We start from the raw sequence: 24,070 nt of genomic DNA, 5'->3' as shown, positions 1-24,070 counted from the left end.
TGGAAATGTTGCAGGTTGCTGACAGGAGCCGCAGAAACAATGTTGCAAGGAGAGGTTGTCTCTGTGTTGCAGTCTTGTTTGGTTCCTGTGAAGTCCAACAGCGGTTCCGGTGGCCAGGAGCAGAAGAGATAGTTGCAGGAGTCCTGGTAGAGTCTTGCATGCTGAATCTTGGGACCCACCTGCAAGGGAGGGCCTATATAGCCCAAAAAGGGGCCTGGTCTCTCTGCAAGATGACCACCTATCAGAGGGGATCACTGATATCAGTTACCTACCCTGACCAGTCAGATGATCCCAGGGGCCTCTGTGTAGGAGGCTGGACTGGCTTGTAGTGAGTACCAAGGGGTACTTGCACCTTGCACCAGGACCAGTTATCCCTTATTAGTGTATAGGGTGTCTAGCAGCTTAGGCTGATAGATAATGGTAGCTTAGCAGAGCAGCTTAGGCTGAACTAGGAGACGTGTGAAGCTACTACAGTACCACCTAGTGTCATATGCACAATATCATAAGAAAACACAATACACAGTTATACTAAAAATAAAGGTACTTTATTTTTATGACAATATGCCAAAGTATCTTAGAGTGTACCCTCAGTGGGAGGATAGGAAATATACACAAGATATATATACACAATAGCAAAAATATGCAGTATAGTCTTAGAAAACAGTGCAAACAATGTATAGTTACAATAGGATGCAATGGGGAAACATAGGGATAGGGGCAACACAAACCATATACTCCAAAAGTGGAATGCGAACCACGAATGGTCCCCAAACCTATGTGACCTTGTAGAGGGTCGCTGGGACTATTAGAAAATAGTGAGAGTTAGAAAAATAACCCTCCCCAACACCCTGAAAAGTGAGTGCAAAGTGCACTAAAGTTCCCCTAAGGACAAAGAAGTCGTGTTAGAGGAATAATGCAGGAAAGACACAAACCAGCAGTGCAACAACTGTGGATTTCCAATCTAGGGTACCTGTGGAACAAGGGGACCAAGTCCAAAAGTCACAAGCAAGTCGGAGATGGGCAGATGCCCAGGAAATGCCAGCTGCGGGTGCAAAGAAGCTTCTACTGGACAGAAGAAGCTGAGGTTTCTGCAGGAACGAAAAGGGCTAGAGACTTCCCCTTTGGTGGACGGATCCCTCTCGCCTTGGAGAGTCGTGCAGACGTGTTTTCCCGCCGAAAGGACGCCAACAAGCCTTGCTAGTCGCAAATCGTGCGTTTGGCGTTTTTGGACGCTGCTGGGGCCCAGGAGGGACCAGGAGGTCGCAAATTGGACCTGAAGAGAGAGGGGATGTCGAGCAAGACAAAGGGCCCTCACTGAAGCAGGTAGCACCCGGAGAAGTGCCAGAAACAGGCACTACGAGGATGCGTGAAACGGTGCTCGCCGAAGTTGCACAAAGGAGTCCCACGTCGCCGGAGACCAACTTAGAAAGTCGTGCAATGCAGGTTAGAGTGCCGTGGACCCAGGCTTGGCTGTGCACAAAGGATTTCCGCCGGAAGTGCACAGGGGCCGGAGTAGCTGCAAAGTCGCGGTTCCCAGCAATGCAGCCCAGCGAGGTGAGGCAAGGGCTTACCTCCACCAAACTTGGACTGAAGAGTCACTGGACTGTGGGGGTCACTTGGACAGAGTCGCTGGATTTGAGGGACCTCGCTCGTCGTGCTGAGAGGAGACCCAAGGGACTAGTAATGCAGCTTTTGGGTGCCTGCGGTTGCAGGGGGAAGATTCCGTCGACCCACGGGAGATTTCTTCGGAGCTTCTGGTGCAGAGAGGAGGCAGGCTACCCCCACAGCATGCACAAGCAGGAAAACAGTCGAGAAGGCGGCAGGATCAGCGTTACAGAGTTGCAGTAGTCGTCTTTGCTACTATGTTGCAGGTTTGCAGGCTTCCAGCGCGGTCAGCAGTCGATTCCTTATCAGAAGGTGAAGAGAGAGATGCAGAGGAACTCGGATGAGCTCTTGCATTCGTTATCTAAAGTTTCCTCAGAGACAGAGACCCTAAATAGCCAGAAAAGAGGGTTTGGCTACCTAGGAGAGAGGATAGGCTAGCAACACCTGAAGGAGCCTATCACAAGGAGTCTCTGACGTCACCTGGTGGCACTGGCCACTCAGAGCAGTCCAGTGTGCCAGCAGAACCTCTGTTTCCAAGATGGCAGAGGTCTGGAGCACACTGGAGGAGCTCTGGACACCTCCCAGGGGAGGTGCAGGTCAGGGGAGTGGTCACTCCCCTTTCCTTTGTCCAGTTTCGCGCCAGAGCAGGGCTAAGGGGTCCCCTGAACCGGTGTAGACTGGCTTATGCAGAATTGGGCACCTCTGTGCCCAACAAAGCATTTCCAGAGGCTGGGGGAGGCTACTCCTCCCCTGCCTTCACACCATTTTCCAAAGGGAGAGGGTGTCACACCCTCTCTCAGAGGAAGTTCTTTGTTCTGCCATCCTGGGCCAGGCCTGGCTGGACCCCAGGAGGGCAGCTGCCAGTCTGAGGGGTTGGCAGCAGCAGCAGCTGCAGTGAAACCCCAGGAAGGGCAGTTTGGCAGTACCAGGGTCTGTGCCACAGACCACTGGGATCATGGGATTGTGCCAACTATGCCAGGATGGCATAGAGGGGGCAATTCCATGATCATAGACATGTTACATGGCCATATTCTGAGTTACCATTGTGAAGCTACATATAGGTAGTGACCTATATGTAGTGCACGTGTGTAATGGTGTCCCCGCACTCACAAAGTTCAGGGAATTGGCTCTGAACAATGTGGGGGCACCTTGGCTAGTGCCAGGGTGCCCTCACACTAAGTAACTTTGCACCTAACCTTTACCAGGTAAAGGTTAGACATATAGGTGACTTATAAGTTACTTAAGTGCAGTGTAAAATGGCTGTGAAATAACGTGGACGTTATTTCACTCAGGCTGCAGTGGCAGGCCTGTGTAAGAATTGTCAGAGCTCCCTATGGGTGGCAAAAGAAATGCTGCAGCCCATAGGGATCTCCTGGAACCCCAATACCCTGGGTACCTCAGTACCATATACTAGGGAATTATAAGGGTGTTCCAGTAAGCCAATGTAAATTGGTAAAAATGGTCACTAGCCTGTTAGTGACAATTTGGAAGAAATGAGAGAGCATAACCACTGAGGTTCTGGTTAGCAGAGCCTCAGTGAGACAGTTAGGCACCACACAGGGAACACATACATATAGGCCACAAACTTATGAGCACTGGGGTCCTGACTAGCAGGGTCCCAGTGACACATAACAAACATACTGAAAACATGGGGTTTTCACTATGAGCACTGGGCCCTGGCTAGCAGGATCCCAGTGAGACAGTGAAAATACCCTGACATACACTCACAAACAGGCCAAAAGTGGGGGTAACAAGGCTAGAAAGAGGCTACTTTCTCACACTCTGCACATCTTGTTTCAAGATGGCAGAATCAAGTGGCCACCTGGTGGAGCTCTGGGCACCACCCCTGGGGTGGTAATGGACAGCCGAGTGGTCACTCAGCTTTCCTTTGTGCAGTTTCATGCCAGAGCAGGGACCGGGGGTCCTTGGACTGGTTCAAACCGGATTATGCAAGGAGGGCACCAAATGTGCCCTTCAAATTAAACCGGTGGCGTGGGGAGGCTACCCCTTCCCATCCCCGTAACACCTATTTCCACAGGAGAGGAGTTTGCACCCCTCTCCCACAGGAAATCCTTTGCTTTGCCTTTCCCTGCTTGAACTGGTCAAGTAGCAGGCAGGCAGAATCTTGTCTGAGGGGCTGCAGCAGAGTGGGCTGCTCGCAGACCCTGAAAGACTGGTATGAGCAATACTGGGGGGTCCTCTAAGGAGCTCCCAAAGTGCATGGAATCATGCCAATACTGCCATCAGTATTGGGGTATAATTCTGACATGTTTGATTCAAAACATGCCTAGGTTCGGAGTTACCATTATGTTGCTGGACCATAGGTAAGTGACCTGTGGCCAGTAGATAGCTAAAATGGCTTCCTGGCACTTATGAAGTCCATGGGATTAGAACAGTAGTTTGTAGGGGCATCTCTGCTCATGCAGGGGTGCCCACACACACAGGGACCTGTACCCTGCCCTTTGGGCTGAAAGGGCCTACCCTAAGGGTGGCTTATAGTGACCTGGAGTGAAATGGTGCATGCACCTTTTCAAGCAGGCTGCAAATGGCAGGCCTGCAGACCCAGTTTGCATGGGCTCCCATGGGTGGCATAATACATGCTGCCACCCATGAGAGAACCCTGGTGTACCAATGCCCTGGGTACCTAATACCATATACTAGGGACTTACAGGGGTACACCGGTATGTCAGTTGTGGGGTGTAAAGAGTACCAAGACAACAAAATTTGGAGTAGAGAGCACAATCACTGGGGTCCTGGTTAGCAGGATTTCAGTGAAAACAGTCTAAGCACACTAACAACTGGCAAAAAGTGAGGGGTAACCTTGCCAGAAAGAGGAACTTTCATACAAACAGTCACTGGCTCATCATATTCTTTCTCAGGTCTGTCCCATTCTCTTGTTATAAATTCTGTCTTATTAGCTCTCTCTCTCTCTAGCAGTTCTTGCCTTCTGGCCATCTAATCAGTCACCAAGGTTGGGGGGTGGAGGGAGGGGGAGAAAAAGAAAGGAGAGAGAATGGAGAGAGAGAGTGTGTGTATATATATATATATATATAAATATATATATATATATATATATCTCCTGGCGGTTGCCAATAGTAGTTATAGTTAGGCCCTAGTTTCCATACAAAAAGTGTTTTTTGACTTCCCTCTGTCTCTACCGTTTGAGGAATCTTTGTGAAATTTCCCCACAAAAAAAGCGTGCTCAAGAATCTTGGGGTTTGATTTTGTACTTTTGTATAGCACAACCTTGACCCAAAGGTATTGGAGCATTTTACGTGAGCACCAGTTACATTATACAAGAGCACATTCGTTTTTTTTTTGCTAGGCACGTGGAGATTAAGGGCCAGATGTAGGTAGGTAGCAAATTGTGACTTGCAATTTGCGAGTCATAGCCACTCGCAAATTGCAACTCACAATCCGAGATGCAGAAAGGTGTCTCAGACACCTTCTGCGACTCGCTGTGGGGTCGCAAAGACCCACCTCATGAATATTAATGAGGTGGGTCGCAGTTTGCGAACCCATAGTGAGTCTTGGCACTCACAGGGATGGTGGCCTGCTGGAGACAGTAGACCACCATGTCTGTGACTGCTTTTAAATAAAGCAGTTATTTTTTTTCTTTTTGCAGCCCGTTTTCCTTAAAGGAAAACGAGCTGCAAAAAGAAAAATTACCGAAACCATTTTTTTTTTTTTTTTTTCAGAGTAGGCAGTGGTCCATAGGACCACTGCCAGCTCTGCCGAAATTTTTTTTTTTGCATTCACAAGGGGGAAGGGGTCCATGGGGACCCCTTCCCATTTGCGAATGAGTTACCATCCACTTCAAGTGGATGGTAACTGCGAGTTGGTTTGCGACCGCTTTCGCGGTCACAAATCAACTCTACATCGCAATGTGGTCGCAAATAGGAAGGGAACACCCCCTCCTATTTGCGAGTCGGAATCACATTTTACGAGTCGGTACCGACTCGCAAAATGTGACTCTGCATCGCGGAAGGCCTTTTGCACCTCGCAAACGGTGTTTTTCGCCGTTTGCGAGGCGCAAAAGGCTACCTACATCTGGCCCTAAGTGATTTCACCAGAATCACATGATGTTGAAGTGACGAGAACCTGGCTCCCCAGCTCCAAAGTCGGCAGCTCTAGCCCTTACTCAACATCCTCTTGTTGTGCATGGGATGTTTTGGGGTGATCCATCAAGAATGGCCCAAGAAAAAAAAAACAAGAGGGGGGCAAAAAAAAGCACATTTCCAACGTTAATTCCCAAAGGAGTTTTGAATACGACTACAGCCAGAACCGCTGGACGGAATTACACCAAATTTGGCAGAAAGGTAGCTTTTGGTATGCAGAATTACACTTTTTGTTATTTGGTGAAAATCTGCTCGCTAGCTTAAGAGAGATTTAAAGTAAAAATAAATGTGTATATCTAGAGAAGCAAAGGCATGCATATCCTCCTGATCTCATGCAGAGATCTGACTGGCTGCCAATACTTCAATCAGGAAGTGATGCCAGCCGTTTTGAGTGTTAAAAAAAAAAAAAAAAAAAAAAAAAGGAGTCAGGGCACATTTACCCCAACCTCCTAGCCTTGGTGCTAGGGTACCTCTGGTGCCCCAGGCCAAAAAAGATTTGTAAAAAAAATTGCACAGAAAAACTTGCGAATATTCACAAATTGCGCTCTGAATTTTTTTTATTCTTTTTTTAAAAAACAGTCTCCCACATTTAAAATGCTTTGCCCCCGGAGGGCCAGGTCCCAGGGGCATTATGGGGTTAAGAAAAGGGAAGGGGTGCATGGCCCCCTCACTCCTAGAGCTTTTTCAAGCCCTGGGGACCACCCCGGGGCTATTTTGAGGAAGTATGCAGAGGGGCCAGGGGCCATGCAGTTCACCCCCTCTCCCCAGAGACTACCACCTCCCCAGGGCAACATGCAAAATAAATATAAGGGGGGGTCCTCCTGGGCTAGTTTTAGAAAGTCTGTGTGGGGGGGACACACCCCCCACCCAGGCCCTAGGGACACCCACCTCCCCAGACTACTTTTAGAAAGTATGCAGGGGGCTGTGCGCCACCCCAGGGACAACCATTTCCCTGTGGCAACATACAATGCAAATATATGGGGATCATGTGAACCGGGGACTGCCACCTTCCCGGTGCAACATACAATGCAAATATAACGGTGGGGGTCCTGCGGACCCCTCCCCTGTGCGCCAGGGCCAGCCACCTCCCCGGGACTACAAAATGAGTAACAAGAAGGGGTCTATTGCGGACCTCTGGCCTCTGGAACTGCAACCTTCTTGGGACAAAATTGAAAATATGGAGGGGGTCTGTGTGCTCCCTTCTTGAAGCTATAAATGGCCCTGGGGACCACAGCCACCCCCCAGGGTCTGCTTCTGCTACCTCCCAAGGTAGCTATTTTCAGCCGCTTGCTGGGAGCTCACAGCCCCTGCCAAGCAAACACTCAGGTTTCACCAAGTGGGAGCTGTCAAAATGCTCCAGCTTGTTGAAAGCAGAATTTTCATCTCTTTCCCTGTCCACTAACATGCGGGCAGGGAAAGAGATGAAAACATTGCTCCTGCACGCAGGGATCTGCTATTTAAAGCAGCCCCCTGAGTGCAGGAGCAATGTTGGCTCCCGCAGGACGCGTGGAGACGGCCTTGAGTCTCCCTCGCGGTTCTGTCACTTTCTCTCTCTCTCTCTCCTCCATCCCATAATCTAAAGGAAGAAAGAGAGATTGTTATTTAAGTGGTCTCTCCATACAATCATTTTAAAGTGTCACACTAGTAAGATGTTTGGTTGGAATGTTATAGTTACCTTTTGATTCACAGCAGAACAGAGTCTCCGCTGGCCTACTGGTAAAGCCCTTGGTTAACATGCCTAGTGATGGAAAATGTATGTCTTTTTCCCATCACCATCTTTGGAGTGAATTCATAGAGATGTCTGGAGACTGCACACTAACAAATAATCTGTGGCCTAGTGGTTAAGGTCTCAGACCCTCACATAGAAGGTTCAGGGTTTCTGTCTAGGTCTGTCAGTTGTCATTTCTCAGCTTTAAATTATTTTCAACTTCAAAAATGTAAGGTACATACAAAAGGTGATCCCACTCTTTTCACTTGTCAAAGACTTTTTTTTTCTCCAATTTGTCCGAACATTTCTCATTGCAAGTGGCGGGGGCTTGGTGGTTATAGGGGGTTGGCTGCAGGCACTGCAGCCTGCCTCCACCGCACTTGGCTAAAGGCCATTCATGGCGGTAGTTGGATTAACATTAAAATTACTTTACATTAAAAAAAAACATAAATTCACTGAAAAATATCAAACGTTACAGGGACGTTATAATTAGTAAATAGAATCTTTTTGAAACTGAGAAATTCACTTAAAAAAACAAAGGTTAGAGGGGTGTTATTGTTAGCCTCACATTTTAAACGTACAAACCCCTAGAAATTCAGCTGTTATAGAGTTATTTCAAGTAACTATAACAAGTACCCTTAAGTAACTATAACTTTATATGTATTGCACAGCCAAGTGGAGAACATGTCCAGGCTCCCACTCCCAGTCTGAGCGATGAAGCAGACAGCTCACACCAGTCATAAAGCTGCTGTTGTGCTGGTGATAGCAGCTTCGTGATTGGCTGGGAGCCTGTGTCCAGCCGGGAAGAGGAAGAGGACAGAGGGTAGATGAACGCGTCTCCCCCACAGGTAAGCATTTTTTCTTTTTTTCACCTCCTCCGCCACTCCCGTTGAGTGGCAGCAGCCGTGTGTGTATGTGTGTGTGTGTGTGTATATATATATATTATATATATATATGCTGTGTCTCATTCTCCCAGGTCTGCCTCATTGTTTCACTCAAGTCAGTTTCCCTCACATTAGGTCTTCCATTCCTATCATGTCTCTTTGATGCTTCAACAGAACTGCCTCTTTCTCTCTCTCAGGTCGGTGTCTATGTCTAAGTCTTATTCTTCCCACATCTGTCTCCTCATCTCGCTCAGGTCTGCTTCACTCTCCTTCAAATCTGTCTATTCTCTCTCCCAGGTCTGCCTCGTCCATTTCAGGTGTGTCTAATTCTTTCACAAGTCTGTCTCCTTAAAGCTCAGGTCAGTCTAATACACCCTCAGAAATGTCTCTCTCGCTATCAGATCTGACTCATTCTTCCTCATATGTCTTATCTCTTCAAGGTCGTTCTTATTTGTTCTCACGTCTGTCTCTTTTCTGCTTAGCTTTACCTCTTTCATTCGTTCACATCTACCTCCTCTCTCATTTATGTTTGACTCATTCTCTCTCTGTCCAGCTTTTCATTCTACTTGTGGTCTGTTTATTATCTCTGAGGTGTATTGTCCATTTGTTGAGGTCTTCATTAAATGTTCCACCTTCAGTGGCATAATGCATAATGGTAGGCCAAGGAGTCTCTCGTATCTCAGAGATATTCATTGGCCGTGGGCTGAACGGGGGGCCTCTGTAAGAGTTCAGGGGCCCCTGAAGTGTTTGGGGCCTCCTGCGCTGCAGGGGCTGCAGAAGCATGTGACGCCCCTGGCTGTGGTCTTTGCTTCATCTCTGTCTTATTCCCTCTCAGATCTGTCTGATTCTCCCAGCAGATGTCTTGCTTTATCTCTCACATTCTCCTCTTTCTGTAGGAAATGCCTCATTCATACTCCAATCAGTGTCTTTTGTTTCAGGTCCGCCTGACTCTCCCACAGATCAGTCTCTTCTCTTAAGTGTTTTTCATTCTCAGTTCCGATTCCTCTCTTTTCCAGGTCGGTCTAATTTTCTCTAAGATCTGTCTTCTCACTCAGGTCTTTCTCATTCTCACTCATATCTGTGTCCTTTCTCAACACAATCTCATTCTGCCTCAGAACAGACTCCTCTCTTCGAGTTCTGTCTCAAAGTCTATAGTTTAAGTCATTCTGCCTCACTGTTGTCTCACTTGCTTTCAAGGTCTGTCTCTTTCCCCTTAGCTCTTCATCACTCTCTCCACGTGTTTGGCTCATTCTGTCTCTCAGGCCTATCATTCATACTCATTCTTCCCGGTATTATGTTCCCTTTCTTTCAGATCACTCCAACTCTGCGCTGAATCTGGGGGTACCCGCAGGTAGGTGCGTCTACCCACTCCTTTCACAAGGTGAACGTCATCCCCTGCCACGAGGTTGGCCCCACAACTTGTCCTGGTGTACCTTTCAAACACTGGGACACATTAACGGGGCCTCCACATTGTCTGCTTTTGTTTCAAGCAGCAACCTACAGTGGGGGAGCGGACTTATCAGATTCCAGCTGGGCCCATAACAAGGACACTATTTTATTTTATAACGCTATAGTGCATCTCATACCAATACAAAGTGTCAGAGCGCTTTACTTTACACTTACACATTGTATATCAAAAATAACTCATAAATGTGTAAATCAATGTGTAGGGTGTGCTATATTAGACAGTGAGGGTTTCAAGCTGTAAGAACCACATGCCCTTCAGAGCTCAATGTCCTATGTCAGAAGGATTACAATGTATGCACTGCAAGTTACAAATGAGATCTCTGTGTTAAAAGCAGTGACCCACTAGCCATTTACTTAAAATAAATATCTCATCTCCTAGTTACCAACATCTCTCCAGCAAATATGTTAAACTCCAGAGTTATCTTACCATTATTAGTATTATTCCCTGGAATTTATTTGGCGCTCATAGGTTTCTGCAGCAGGTGCCTTAGCCCCATAAGATATTTTAAAATGTAGACTTTGCAACTATTTATGCATGAACAGATTCACTACCATATTTCTCCTTGTTGCCAATGTCTTTGTGACAAGGTTTAAAAAAAAAAAATGTATAAATTGAGGCCCAGATTTTGCGTCAGAGTTGCGTCACTTTTTTGGCACAACCCTAATGCACAATCTAATTTGTTAAATATTGTAATGCGCTCAAATGTACTCACAATAGACCTGTTAAACATATGTGTGAGGTCTTCAGACTGATGCCATTCCTTGTGATGTCACTTCCTGTGAGGTCATATGTTGTGATGCCACTTCATGTAATTAATTCTACATGCGATATCACACACGATTATGTCACTTGCATACTGCCTAACTTGGTCTGTCTCTTTCTTCCTCAGGCATGTTTCCTTTTCAACTATGTCAGTCTAATGGCTCCTTATTGTCCCTGGCAGTTCGGATTCGGGTCTCAATCACTCTCACGCTCACTCTGTCCTGACCCTGAGGTCCTACCCCCACCGTTTCCCACTCCCCCCTTTTTCCGGGCAGTTCCGCGCGTGAGCTTCCTGTTTTCAGTGCTGTGTCACTCTGAGCCCCCTCCCGCTCCCCTCAGCCCCAAGTGAACACTCAGCTCTGGAGCAATCTCAAGCTCAAAGGCAGATATCAGCAACTTTTGTTTCAGGTCTCACGTGACAGCCCGAGGAGGCATAAAATCACTGCAGAGGGCTGTGTGGGCAGAGACAAAGGACTGCTGCGGAAAGCACACAGAGAGAAAGGCAGTAATCAGGGCGTTGTGCAGTGAGCAGCTGCCTGTGGTGACCGAGGCACACTGTACTGTGAACACTGACCAGGGCAGTCTGCAGTGAGATCAGTGGCCAGCGGTCTTTTAGTGGCCAGAACAGTCTCCAGCGAGAGTCGACCAGAGCGCACGTGAACTGGTGATCGTGACCGCCCAGAGTTTGCAAAGCGATCACTAGAGAGACGGCTGCCGACATGACCTCGACACAGAGCCCCCGCTCTCACAGGTGAGTGACAATGGGCGGAAGACTAGCCTACCCTCTGCCTTCACTCTAAATCGGCCCTCCTTTTCTCCTACCTCCTCTTTCCTGACGCTTTCTTTCGAACTAGTTCTAGTGTGTTGGTGAACTGTAAAAATTGGAGGTATGTGTTTATGGAGAATATTTCATCATCGTGGACCTCGCACCCCATCCCCTACAAACAACGGGGCGCTTCGAAACATTTGGAGCACTGAAAATAGGCAGGGGTATTGGAATTATGCGGCAGAGTTGACTGAATTGTGCGGCGACAAAGGGCAAATTAGGTGGCGTATTGCGGCACATTTTGTGATAGTGTTACTGAATAATGTTGATATTTGCACACATGTTAACACTAATGGGGAAACATGTCCATGTATTAGAACCAATTTAATAGCCAAACGCAGCAACAAGCAACTTAAAGATGACCAGTCAGTCTTTGCAAAGGGCCTTCCAGTGCACAAGAACGTGTCGCTGTGTTTTTAGTAACTTTTGATCCGTTTGAAACAACAATTGTTAAAAATCTGCAGACTGTGCAGCAGATGAAGGATTATGTGGCAAAGAAGGCAAACCCATAACTAAGGTAAAAAAAAGGCAGCAGCCGCAGAATTGTGCAATCCTGGTGGCCCTGGTAACAGACGCTATATGAAAGCCGACGTGACTGCCCTAATGTTGTCAAAAGCGTGTGTGTGAGCTCAAAGTGTAGTGCGTGTGCAAGGTTCTGAGTCTTCAGGGTTGATGGAAGGGTGCCGGATATGAAAGATAAAGTACCCCCTGCCACACTTCACAAGGATATTGGAAATCATATAGGAGTTCTGTGACCGTATAGAAGAGGGAGACTAAAGGCAGTGTTTCCTTATAAGGACATGGAACTAGGGGGTGCCCCGCAATATCCTTAACATATGGTATAACGTATTTTATTCCTCACAATACCTGGTCACACCATTACCCTTCTAACAAAGTTTAAACCCTCTGTTCTGTGCCTTGCACCTTAATGTGTAACAGATAGTACTGTTGCAGACATGAAGAATAAAAGCAGAATTGGTGGTGCAAAATTAAGCACACTAAAAATCAGTTAGCAATTTGTTGCAAAATCACATTAGAAGCAGTTTAAAGTCAGATTTTAAATAAAAGACTTTAGCTCAGAATGAGCACTAACAAACGGATATTTTTTCTTGTAGTGAGCTCGGTGTATAAAAAAATTAACACTTTGCCATGAATATCTTTCTGCTGATCGCTGTTTATTTTGGAAAACTTTATAAGAAGACTAGGCCAGTTCTCGTTTTTGTTGTTTAAAAGGCAGCTACAACAAAGGTCCCTGACATGTCTTTCACATGGGATGCTGGCAGCAGGCATTATGACTTCACAAATCAACTGTAAAATAGGGTTTTCGTGCCATATGCTTGAATGGAGTGCTTTCTGCAGTCAGATCCCGTGCAAAGATTATTAAATCTTCAGATAAAATTATTTTTTGCCCTTCGGGCACTCAGTGTTCTCTCAAAACTGTGTCAATTGCTCGATTGTAGTGCCCTCTTGTGCCTATGGGTGGTAGCGCCTCAAGCAAACTGACAAACAGTCGTATTAATGTAGCACCAACCCTGGCTGGGTGACAATATTTTTAGGTTCTTTGATTAAGTTGTTGCTTGAGGTGACGGGTCTAGAAATCCTTTCTAAACTAAAAGACGGACAGCATAGGTCTGAAAGATGAGGTTTCACTGTCTTGGGGTACAGGTTGAGATCGTCTGCCATAGAGTGTTTTTTTTTATTTTTTCGCAATTGTTGATCTCCACTGTGGGTCTCTTGTCTTGTATAACCTCCTGGGAAAAGCAAACCTCTCTGCCACATATGCTAACAGGCTGCTCCAGTGCAAGTATTTTTAGATACCAAATGAAAATTATATTTTGCCATTTGGGCGCTTGCTTTGCCTTGGCGACAATGCTGTTTATGGCATTTCTTGACTCTGGCCCACAGTTCTGGCTGTTTGCGGTGCAACACTGTAACGGCTGCCTGCATTAAAGTTATCGTAGCGACGCCCCCACCTGGTAAGTGTCCTGACCCCGCAATAGGGCACACGTGTACCTTTGCCCTAGCTCTGCTCTAGATGCCGAGGGGCAGTTGGTACTGGGCTGTCTGTGGTATATTGCAGTCTGTGATTGAAGGATGTGCGATAGTCGGTGTAGAGCTCGAGGTACTTCTTACAGTGGCGTCAGTGAAGGGGTACCTCCGTGGTCGGTCGCAGGCTGCCACGTCAGCGTGTTGGCTGAGGTGCTATATCTCATGCAGCGTTAAGATACCGACGCACTAGAGGTGACGGTAATGTTACATGCCACGTGACGCTGAATGTGCATGCACGGGGGTGGGGGAGGAGTATACTATCACACGTAGCCTTTCAATACACGCACCAAAAGGACAGTGTAGTACTGCACACTGCCTTCCAGTGCACAAGCTCCAGGGAGCTATAAAATACCACATGTACACTCAAAGTGTGTGCAGTATCACATACTGCCGCACGGGAAGTTTTGTATCACCCTCATGCAGCCTCACGGTGTACATATGCCGGCGGAGTGCAACCTGAGTGTTAATGTCCAGAGGGCAGTGGAATATCACACACAGGCTCGCTGTAAAGTTTCACCAGGGGGCAGTGTAATATCTCACGCCTCACAGTGTATGTACATGCACCAGAGCAGTATAGCATCACATGCTGCCTCGTGAGTACATGCACAGGTGAAATGATTGTAATATAATATGCAGCAGCGCCTGGAAAGTGCACCTGGGCGAATGTAACACCAAACCCAGCCACACACACTGCATGTGCCCCAGAGAGCGGCGTAACGTCACATGCACGCTCACAGCGTAACCTCTGACCTCTTCTCTCCTCAGCGCCATGGGTGACCTGTCCGAAGCCCTAAAAGAGGCGACGAAGGAAGTGCACCAGCAAGCAGAGGACACCGAGTTCATGAGAAACTTCCAGAAAGGACAGGTGTCGCTCCATGAATTTAAGGTACGTTATACGACGACGTGACAATTCACACCTAAGATGACGACACTGTAGTTTTGTGCATATGAACCCATCTCTCACTCTTCAGGTTTCTTTAGTAGCTCACCCAAGTCATGCTGTAGCTTTGCATTCTACTTGTAATCCTGTTTATACTACATAAACTCCAGTACTATATACGTTCTCTAGATTATTTTAAAAGTAAGAGCAATTGGTTGGCCTATTTTGTATTGTCTGAATCTGTCTGTGGAGACCTAAAGAAATATAAAGTCGTAATGCCAAAGATTCTTGAGCTGGAGACTTGTGCTTACAGAGCCACTTAAGTTTCTGTACATGCAAACAGCCCGTGTACTCCCACTCAGCTACAGCACGAGACACATCTGTCTGCACTTAAACTGCAGCAAAGGTTTCCAGTGATCATGCTTGTGAAATATTTATAACCGTACAACAGGATAAGGCATACTACACTGAGAGGCGAATATGTCACAGAAGAGTCTACTTCCCATTCTGAACCACGTACCAAAAACTTTAGATTGCCTTTCACAGGTTTACTAGCTACGGCCCCATTTCTATCAAAAATGTATGTTGTTGAATGTGAAGAAAAGTTTGTAGAAGCTACAGAACGGCTTAGTTCTATTATTTTTCAAATCACTAAAAAGGTTTGGAAAATTATGCAAAATGTTATATGCTGTAGCGAAATATACTTCGGGCTAATGCAAGTAAAAATTGAACGCGTGGGCCGACATTCCCCACGTTCAAAAGTCACACTAGATAACAGAAAGGGAACTGGTTAAAGGAGAAAATGTTACCAGCAAGTCAATTTCTGCTCCAACCAACAGTTCACTGCTGGAGCAGGAACCTGCATCAAGATGTGTGCAAAACTGTCCTTTTGGGATTTTTCGGAAACGTTTCGTAATAGGAAATACCACAAATGACATAAGTGTAATTGAAGTTTTACATGGCCCTAGTTACACTTTGTTAAAGGAAAATAAACTATTCGAAGTCAGTTGAGGGGTGACTGATTTCATAAAGTGAATTAGTAGAACTTCCTGTTCCTAAAACCAAAATATCTTAGATATGTTATTCCTAGCTTTAACAATTATATTGGGGTGCTTAATTGGGTTTTATGACATAAGTGGTAAGGATTACAGTAATGTATTTGCAACAGATTAACGACAAATAATTTATATGCAATGCTTACAACCCCAATTTAATTGATAAACACGAGTAATAAATAGTAATTAATTGTAATTAATAGTAAATAATTAAAATAATATAAATAAGCAAATACAACACAAAACAAGATAAATATGCACCTTTACATGGAATATTTTAGCAATTACAAACAATCTCAATTATAATTAAGCTTTAAACACAATTATTTATCAATAACTGTTTAACAGTGAAAAGGTCGTGTAGGGCAACATACAAGTCTGCTTGATTTTGTACTTTCATATGCGTGTAATTCACAATAAAAATACCTGAGTGACATAATTCTAATGTTTACACTATCTCTTTGGTTGGTATAGCTTTATAGCCTGCCATGGCGTGCTATACGGCCTTTAACAGGAAAGCCGGCCTTTAATGGCTGGAATAGCCCAGCTACAGTGAGCTATAAAGCTATTTGATCATTCCGCCACTAGAAGGTAGAATGTTCTAAGATAGCCTTAGAACCCGCCGTAGCGGGCTCTACCGGCTATTAAAGGCCGGCTCCCGCAGTAAATGCCCGAGCCGAAGGCTGCACGCAGTACATAACATTAAAAGAACACTTAAGAGATCAGTCCCGGCTCGTGCTGACTGAAAGGGGCGGCGCGCAATGGGGTTCTGAGGGGAGAATTAAATTAAATTTTTAAAAAAACACCCTTGGCACCCGTGCCGCTCCTCTGCGTCCTCCCGTCTCGCTGGTGCTGTAGGCACAGGCTCTCAGCCTGCCCTGCGTCAATCCTGACGCTACTTAGAGCAGAGTCAGGATTGGCTGGGAGCACCCTGGCTGGATACTCCCAGGCAGTCTGGGAGCTTGTGCAGGCTCTCTCCAGCAGAGAGCCCTGTGCGCATGTGTGTTTGGCCGGCCAAACATGCATGCGCTCTGTAGGGGTTAGCTTAGCACTCCCCCCGGTGCACGTCACCCCACCCACTTTTCCCCCCAAAAATCATAGTTTATGATCTTTCTTTGGGAAACGGTTTGCAGCTGCTGCTTCAGGCGGGGGTGATGCTCCTCTGCCCCTATGGAGGTGCCCCTCTGTAAGAGATGTTGGACTTCAAGCAAGAAATATGTATTGCATTGCATCATTTATATATAGCTTCATACACATGACAAAGTCACGAAGTGCAGCGTTTTGCGAGGGGTTCTAGGCACATTTTGGAGTGCCTGTTTGGAAAGGGTGTTTGTTGTAGATTGACCTATGTGGTTTATTCTATGTGAGGTGTGTTAGGTTTGGAGATGTCCTTTAAACATGGAGGGGGGCATCTTTGCTCCTCTCAAGGTTGAAGTGTTCTACAGAGTGTCAGAACACATTTATCCAAGTGGACGCTAACCCCCATTAGGGAACTATGAAACATATAGTAAGTGCAGGACCACTGAAGATACGCTATTCTGGTGCCACTGCATTTTCCACCCAGTTTTAGATTTGGCTTGCTTGCCACGCAATCCACTGTCTAATGCACAATTTGCAGATTTCAAAAGAAAATAATTTTGTTTATTGCTCAACAAAATCAAGTTACTTAAAAAAAGCGGCACACAGTGCAACATGGTGGCAGATTCTTTGCAAATGTTAACTGGTTACTTTATTGTTTTTGAATGATATGTTTAATTGTTTGACTTTTAATAATGAGGTGAAACATTTGACCAAAAATAAAATAGTAGAAAATACGCCAATTATAACATTTTGCATGCATATTTCAGAGCTAAGCACCGGGGACTTTCCAGCTTCCTTTCTTGTCCGAGAGACACTGTTAGTTAGATACATGGATCTGTTGCACAATCACTTCCTTCCTCTCCAGTCAGCCAGAACTCCATAACTCTGTTGAAACTTAGGCCTCGATCTCGAAGGTGATTTTGTTTTGTCCTTATAAATATTAAACTAACATTGTCCACATACCACTTGTTGGCTTGCTTCTGGTTGGGGCTGTCAGATAATGCACCGTGGGAGCACTATGGTGAACTCAGAACTACTACAGGGCAGAAATTCCTACCCTTCTCTCATTACTCCTGGGACAGTGGGTGCCATTTTGGTATTGGGCAAATCTTGAGTTGGGTACTGAACCCATGGAGCGCCGCTGCTATTTTGTTGTGAGTGAGATTTCCATAATCACCTGGTAGTTCTGAAAGTGAAAAATAAAACGGATACACAGAATAAGCAACTGGCCAAGAAGATTCATACTGGCCCCATCTAGAGTGAAAAGAACAAAGATACTGGCATTAAAGCAAAAACTAACCACTGCACCACCTCATCACTAATATAGCAAGCTCCTCTTGACACAGTGCGTATATATGGCACATATATATTTACACATCGTAAATGAGTGACTAGATTAACTCCCCGATAGAATCACTGTATTGTGAATACACATGATTTCTCAGGCACACATAAAGGAGCAAGCCAAGGATCAGAATTTACCCGAACCAATTTGGTTCAGTGTTCACAGTTCTGCACAAACAGGCGAAATCTCCGCAGAGCACTACTTCTCTCCAGGGTACCAGTTAAAAGGCAATGAGGAGTGATTTGCCTCTCTGTACTGCCAATTTCTGATGCACACTTGGATGTGACTAGGCTAAATGATGTCATTCGTGCTGTTTGGAAAACATAAAGCCGGACTTCAATGGGGGTCACCTGAAATGTCAAAAATCTCACAAGTCTTAAGTTGGCCATCTTGGGGGCAGGCTATCCCAATATGTACTCAACACAATATGGTGGACATCTGAAGATAAGGCTTGCACTCCAGTTCTGACAAAAATATTTTTTGAAAAAAGTCTTCTGAAATAAAAAAGGATTTCTTTATATATACTGTGCATATATAACATAAGAATTGAATGTGTGATTGAGGGTAGAATAGTCTCTCCTGTATTGCAATGGACCACGTCCCAAGAGGTACTAAACAGTCAAGAGCATGATGTGGGACATGTGCACTTCTCTGGGCTGTTCCAACATGAGATGGGCCTCATCCCAAAGCATTTGCTTAAGGGGGCTGATCCAAGCAAAACAATGTCAGTGGGGGCAAGTAACCCCCTGCCCAAAGGCCAAAAGATAATTTTCTGTATACTGACACCAACAGGTCTTGCAAAAATTTGCACCGTAAAGCCATACCTAAAATGTTCACACTGTATATTCTTTACCTGCAAAAAAATGCTTGAAATAATGCTCTCGACCAGGGATGCCTAAAATAATATTTTGCAAACACTGAAATTATATCTTTAACTAATGAGGTGTTGATATTGATGTTGCCTTTTACTTATTTATCCATTTGTTAATTATACATTCAAAGTGTTTTCAGTCAATGTAAGTTATTAAGCGTCCAGTCCACCAGATATTATGTCTTGTTGTAGAATAGCTGCCTCGTTGCACAAGTAGACTTGTTTAGGTACAGGTTGTTTTAAGAAATTATTTGTTTATTGATGTTTGACAAAACAAGATTTCCGTTTGCTGGGGTGAATAGTTTACAAGTAGGTAAAGGGGTAGTAGAATTGTTTGAAAAATTAAATCATAAACGTGCTTAGTATGTTCAACTAAAGCAAGCACACGTTGGATTATGCATCGTTTAAATTAAGCAACCATTTAACATTTTGATTGGTGCAAATTTGTGACCACTCGGGCCTGAAGAGCTCGCTAGTTTGGCCCGTACAATCTAGGCCCCAAGATTCATAGTTTATGTCTATTTGGACGGGAGAGGGGACCGACTTCTCCTTTATCAACTTGCTCAGATACGATGTGTTATGCGAGTCTGAAAAGAAACCACATTAGTGGTGTCACCCAGGGAAACAGAGTCATCACCATTCACAAAAGTATTTGCTGTAATGTTAGATTTCGAAATTTCCAACAGTACTAGCTATCTGTTGTCCAAATAAGCCCTCTCAGCACTCCCCATAACTTTTCTATACTCGGGTATTGTTTGTAAGACATTACTACACACGGATATTGTGTACAGTCATTTAATGTTTTCAGTTGCACTTGTGATGTTGTTGTGCATCGTCTGCTGCTTCTTTTTGTATCAGATGGTGAAGCCTCCACCTCACTTCTCGTGATCTCACTTGCTGCTGTTGTCCACATATAGGAACTGCTACTGTTTGTTGTGTTTTATAATTTAGCAACTATCCTTCATCTCTTGATCTCCATTGCAGCTTGTGATGTCGTCCCTGTATTTCGTCTATGATGCTTTGGAGGAGGAGATTGAGCGTAACAAGAATCACCCAGGTTATGCTCCAGTCTACTTTCCTGCCGAATTGCATCGCAAAGCAGCACTGGAGCGCGACCTGGAATACTTCTATGGACCACAGTGGAGGCAAGAAATCCCCTGCCCCAAGGCCACCAGGAAGTACGTGGACAGACTCCATTACGTAGGCCAGCGTGAGCCTCAGCTTCTGGTAGCCCATGCATACACCCGCTACTTGGGGGACTTGTCCGGGGGTCAGGTGCTCAAAAAGATTGCTCAGAAAGCCCTGCAGCTGCCGACTTCCGGCGAGGGATTGGCCTTCTTCACATTTGATGGGGTTTCCAGTGCCACAAAGTTCAAGCAACTGTATCGTGCTCGCATGGATGCCATTGAAATGGATGACAGCACCAAGGGAAAGGTGCTAGAAGAAGCCAAGAAGGCGTTCCTGCTTAACGTGGGGGTGAGTGATGAGTACTGGTGAATGGCGTGTGATAGGGGAGGGGAACACAGGATCATTGACTAGCCGAGCTGCTCCATTTCTACTTCATTGATCCAGCAATCCCTGACGCCAAGCTGAGCCTTCCCAGCTTTACCGCCTCCTTGGCCAGATTGATTCCCACTAAGCTGGTTCTCCCAGCACTCATGCCTCAATCCATTCAATCCTCATGTACCCCTACGCACTGACACAAAGTGTTACAGCTTCAGGGGTCCAACACTCAAAGATGCCAAACTCAGTTCTACCATATCCCTGCCTCATGCATCCCCACACTCACTGACACCAAGCCGAGTTATCCCAGCGCTAAAGCCACACAGGCCCAGCACTTGCTGACAAAATCTTTAGCTCTCCCAGTGCCACAGCTTCACGGACCCCAATCACTGATGCCTAGCTGAGCTCTTCCAGTACCACACCTCCGAAGTCCTACTCTTGCTGACACCCCTGTGAGCTCCTTCAGTACTAGAGCCTCATGGACCTCTACCTGCAGACACCAAGCCGAGCTCAGCCGTGCTCTGGAGTTTATGGGCCCCTTCTCATGGTCATCAAGCTCGCTCTCCCAGTACCACAGCGACAAGGTTCCCACTCTTGCTGACAGCTGAGCTCTCTCAGTACTACACTAAGGGGCTCACCATCACCATCACCCGCCTGACCTCTAGTGGTACTGCTCCCAGCCCTCCTCCTGAAGAGCTTTATAGACGTGCCTCGCCCCTAATCCTGCTACCCTCTTCTGATCTTGCATTGACATTTTACTAAGAGATGAGTTAGGTGGACTGGACCCTCCACCTTCTCTAGCCCCAAGTTTCACTCTCGTTTCCCTCCTCACTTCCAGGTTTTTGAAGAGCTCCAGGAGATAGTTTCTGTCTCGGCAAAGAAAAATGGCCATCTCATTCAGGAAGAACCCGAGCTGCACAAGAGAGTTCACTCTGCCGTCCCTAACGGTAAGGCCCCGGCAGCAGACTCTAGTCTAGCCAACAGGTAGACTTACACAAATATAGCTGCTTACACACACTGCGGGATGTGGCAGTGTGTACCTTCCTTGCAGCTGAAGGGAGGGAGCCCGTCAACCACAAGAGTTCCTTGGACATCTACGGACTACGTGAACACACTGGCAACTGAGCACACACTAACAAAACGGCCCAGAGGCAGTAATGTTTAAGGGTTGGGTCTGTAAACGGATTCACAAAATGTAGCTCCTTAGTAGGTGTTTTCGAATTTGACCTACTAGTGGCGTCGAGCCCCGGCAGCGCATTGTTCTCTTCCACCACATGTCAGAACTGCTGACTGTCCCGTTTGACTGTCCGTGTTCCTGGTTGCCGATGTAAAAGAGTGATTACTTGCCAGGTGTTTTTTGGGTGGGCTTCCATTGCATCACTATCACTTTCGCAAGAACCCAAACATCACCGAGTGAATTAAAACGTGGGGAAAAAAGTCCGATTTCACAATAAAAAACACCCTACAATGATAAATGTCTGTGGGTAGAAAATGCTTATGATTATCGTTAAAGTGAATTACAGAATTTCTAGAGCAAGGAAATTTAGTGTCCAGTAAATGACCAATTCGTACACGGGATTTTTTGTGTAGGACTTTTACTCAATCCTAAAGTTGTCTGAAAGCGCTTACAAGGGGGCATACGAGTGACCAGGAAAAGGGGGTGGGGGGAATTTTGGCGGAAGCCTTGAGGTGAGAACGGCCTAACCCAGAACCCTAGCAACTCACTCGATGGAACGATAGGGAATTGTGGGTAGGAGGTCTCCGGAGTCGCTCCTTCACCTTTCAGAGCAATGAGGAGAAAACTTTTGGCGAATTGACTGTGCCTGTTAGCCTCCTCTCTGTGATAATCTTGGTTTCAAAGCTGCCTTCCCTATGATACCAGCCTCCCATTGTCAAAGCATATTTTAACTCGCCCCCTGCCTTCCATAATTGTAAACCGTGGTAATTAATCATGTAAAGCCAATATTTAATAAACCAATGAAACTGTAAAACGTGACTGAGATCACCGCAAAAAAACTAACTAATCACCTTTTCCCCGTTTGTTGGTTCAGGGCCTGGATCGGCCGCTCACCGGGATGAGAAGACGGGCCCCTCGTCTCGCGTGTCCGCCTCTGGCACGTCTCCGCTGCGCTGGGTTGTCGCGGCTGCCTTGCTGCTTGTGGTAGCAGCTGTCTGCATGTACGCCATCTGAGCCTGCATCCACCTGCCTGCACGACCTGGAGGTGCAGGGCCAGTGTGGGCAGATCTTCCTGAGAGAAGAGGGTGTGAAAGGGAGACAAACTCGTGCTCTGATTGAGCAGCAAGACCACGTGACTGTTACAAAGCCAGGGACCCAGGAGGCATCAGCAACCCTGGGATCTGAACCACAGATCCCCCAATGCAAGTGGACTGAACATTTCATCATTCCAGCAGGATAACTCTACAGTTGTGTACATACAGAAATATATATATATGTATATCTAATGTTATTTAATATTCATTGTTAGATTTTTTTTTGTCTTTCTAACCAAATTACGACCTGGGTGATTTTTTTAATGCTTTGAAAAAATATGAAAACCTTTTATAATAAACCCAATCACTGTACTGCTTTTGGTCGGTCTATGAATTGAAACGGTTTACTCACATTTATAAATATCGATTTTTGTGGCACAATAAACTTCCTTTATTTTTACTTCTACGTACCAACATTTGAGCTTTCTAAATATTCGTTGTCAAAATTGTTGCTTCTTTGTACTTTTCAGTATACTCTTTATCCTGGAGACATCTTGATACATCATCCAAGAGCTTTCTGGCTGATGGTGGTGGGATGGCTGAGAGTATACCCATATGTCTATTTTGCAGAGCACTTGGTGTGGATTTGTAGTCGGTCACAGTAAAATGACCATTAATTGTGTACCTTCAGGCAAGATCGTTTGCACCCTCAATAGAAATTTGGTATGCACAAATGATTGATGGTTTATTGTGTGGCCTAAAGCACTTGAAGATCCCGGATGGTTTACCAGATTATTTGCTAAAAACGTACCTCAGATTGGGTGGTGAGATTTCTCAGCCCACTTTAAAGCCAGTTTGGCACGACTGACTGAGGGCATGGGAGAGTAATAGCACATATAAAAGACCCACCTGTTGATCCATATGCTACTTCCTTACATCGTTAAGGTTGTGTGCAAAGACCTTGGCCAAAATGCCGTCGCCTGAACTGAGTGCAGGGGAAAGGATTAAAGTCTACTACTTAAACACCTGGATTTTCAGCTTTTCATGCCTTGACTTGGAGTCTCCAAGGCTGGAAAACTCTCTTGCTGCTAACAGAATGTCACAGCAGCTTTTTGACAAGACCGACAGAGCAGTCCCTCGACCCAGTGTAAGGGTCTGGATATTAAAAGCACCCTTTTGCATCCAATATGAGTTTCACTTTTATCTGTAGTGTCAAATTAAAAGTCCACTGGATGAGATCCTGACACTGCAAGTTTACTTAAAAAGGGCATGTCTGAAGGGCGCCCTAGTCCCTCTTTCATTGTGTGTGTGGTTGGTAGACTTGTAAGCTGAATTTGAGCAACTCTGTGTTTTTGTGCTGCTTTATGCAGATTTGTCTGTGATGACACTTAACTATACCTACCTACCATAGCTCTTAGATTCAGTCAGTGCATGAACTCACCCTAACGTAAACTAAGACTGATAACTCCCAGGTGGGTAGGATGGTACCCCCCCACACTCCAGGTCATTACGGAGATTTCAGGACTGCAGACACTTTTCACCTACACATCATTGTTTTCAGGTATTTTAGTCTAAACAGCTCAACGAAAGCAAAACAAAACTACAAGACTAAGAATGCATTAGGTGATCACACGGATGTTTAGGACTGAAACTTGTGTCCGTAATGAGATGGAAGGAGGCGGTCACCCTAGTGGGTTTCTATGCA

At 45.7% G+C, this 24,070-nt stretch overlaps 1 protein-coding gene across 1 annotated transcript; it reads left to right on the top strand.

Moving 5' to 3' along the window:
* Positions 1-11,007: 11,007 nt before the first annotated feature.
* HMOX1 (heme oxygenase 1) lies at positions 11,008-22,825 on the top strand. Its single transcript, XM_069231175.1, has 5 exons — positions 11,008-11,296; positions 14,186-14,306; positions 19,636-20,127; positions 20,993-21,101; positions 22,206-22,825. The coding sequence occupies exons 1-5, from the start codon at positions 11,265-11,267 to the stop codon at positions 22,343-22,345; spliced, it is 894 nt and encodes a 297-aa protein (XP_069087276.1). The 5' UTR covers positions 11,008-11,264; the 3' UTR covers positions 22,346-22,825.
* The last annotated feature ends 1,245 nt before the right edge of the window (positions 22,826-24,070 follow it).

Source organism: Pleurodeles waltl, chromosome 4_2, assembly GCF_031143425.1.
Source record: "Pleurodeles waltl isolate 20211129_DDA chromosome 4_2, aPleWal1.hap1.20221129, whole genome shotgun sequence".
NCBI lineage: Eukaryota > Metazoa > Chordata > Amphibia > Caudata > Salamandridae > Pleurodeles > Pleurodeles waltl.
Note: the sequence above shows the minus strand (reverse complement) of the source record. Positions and strands in the feature narration are given on the sequence as shown.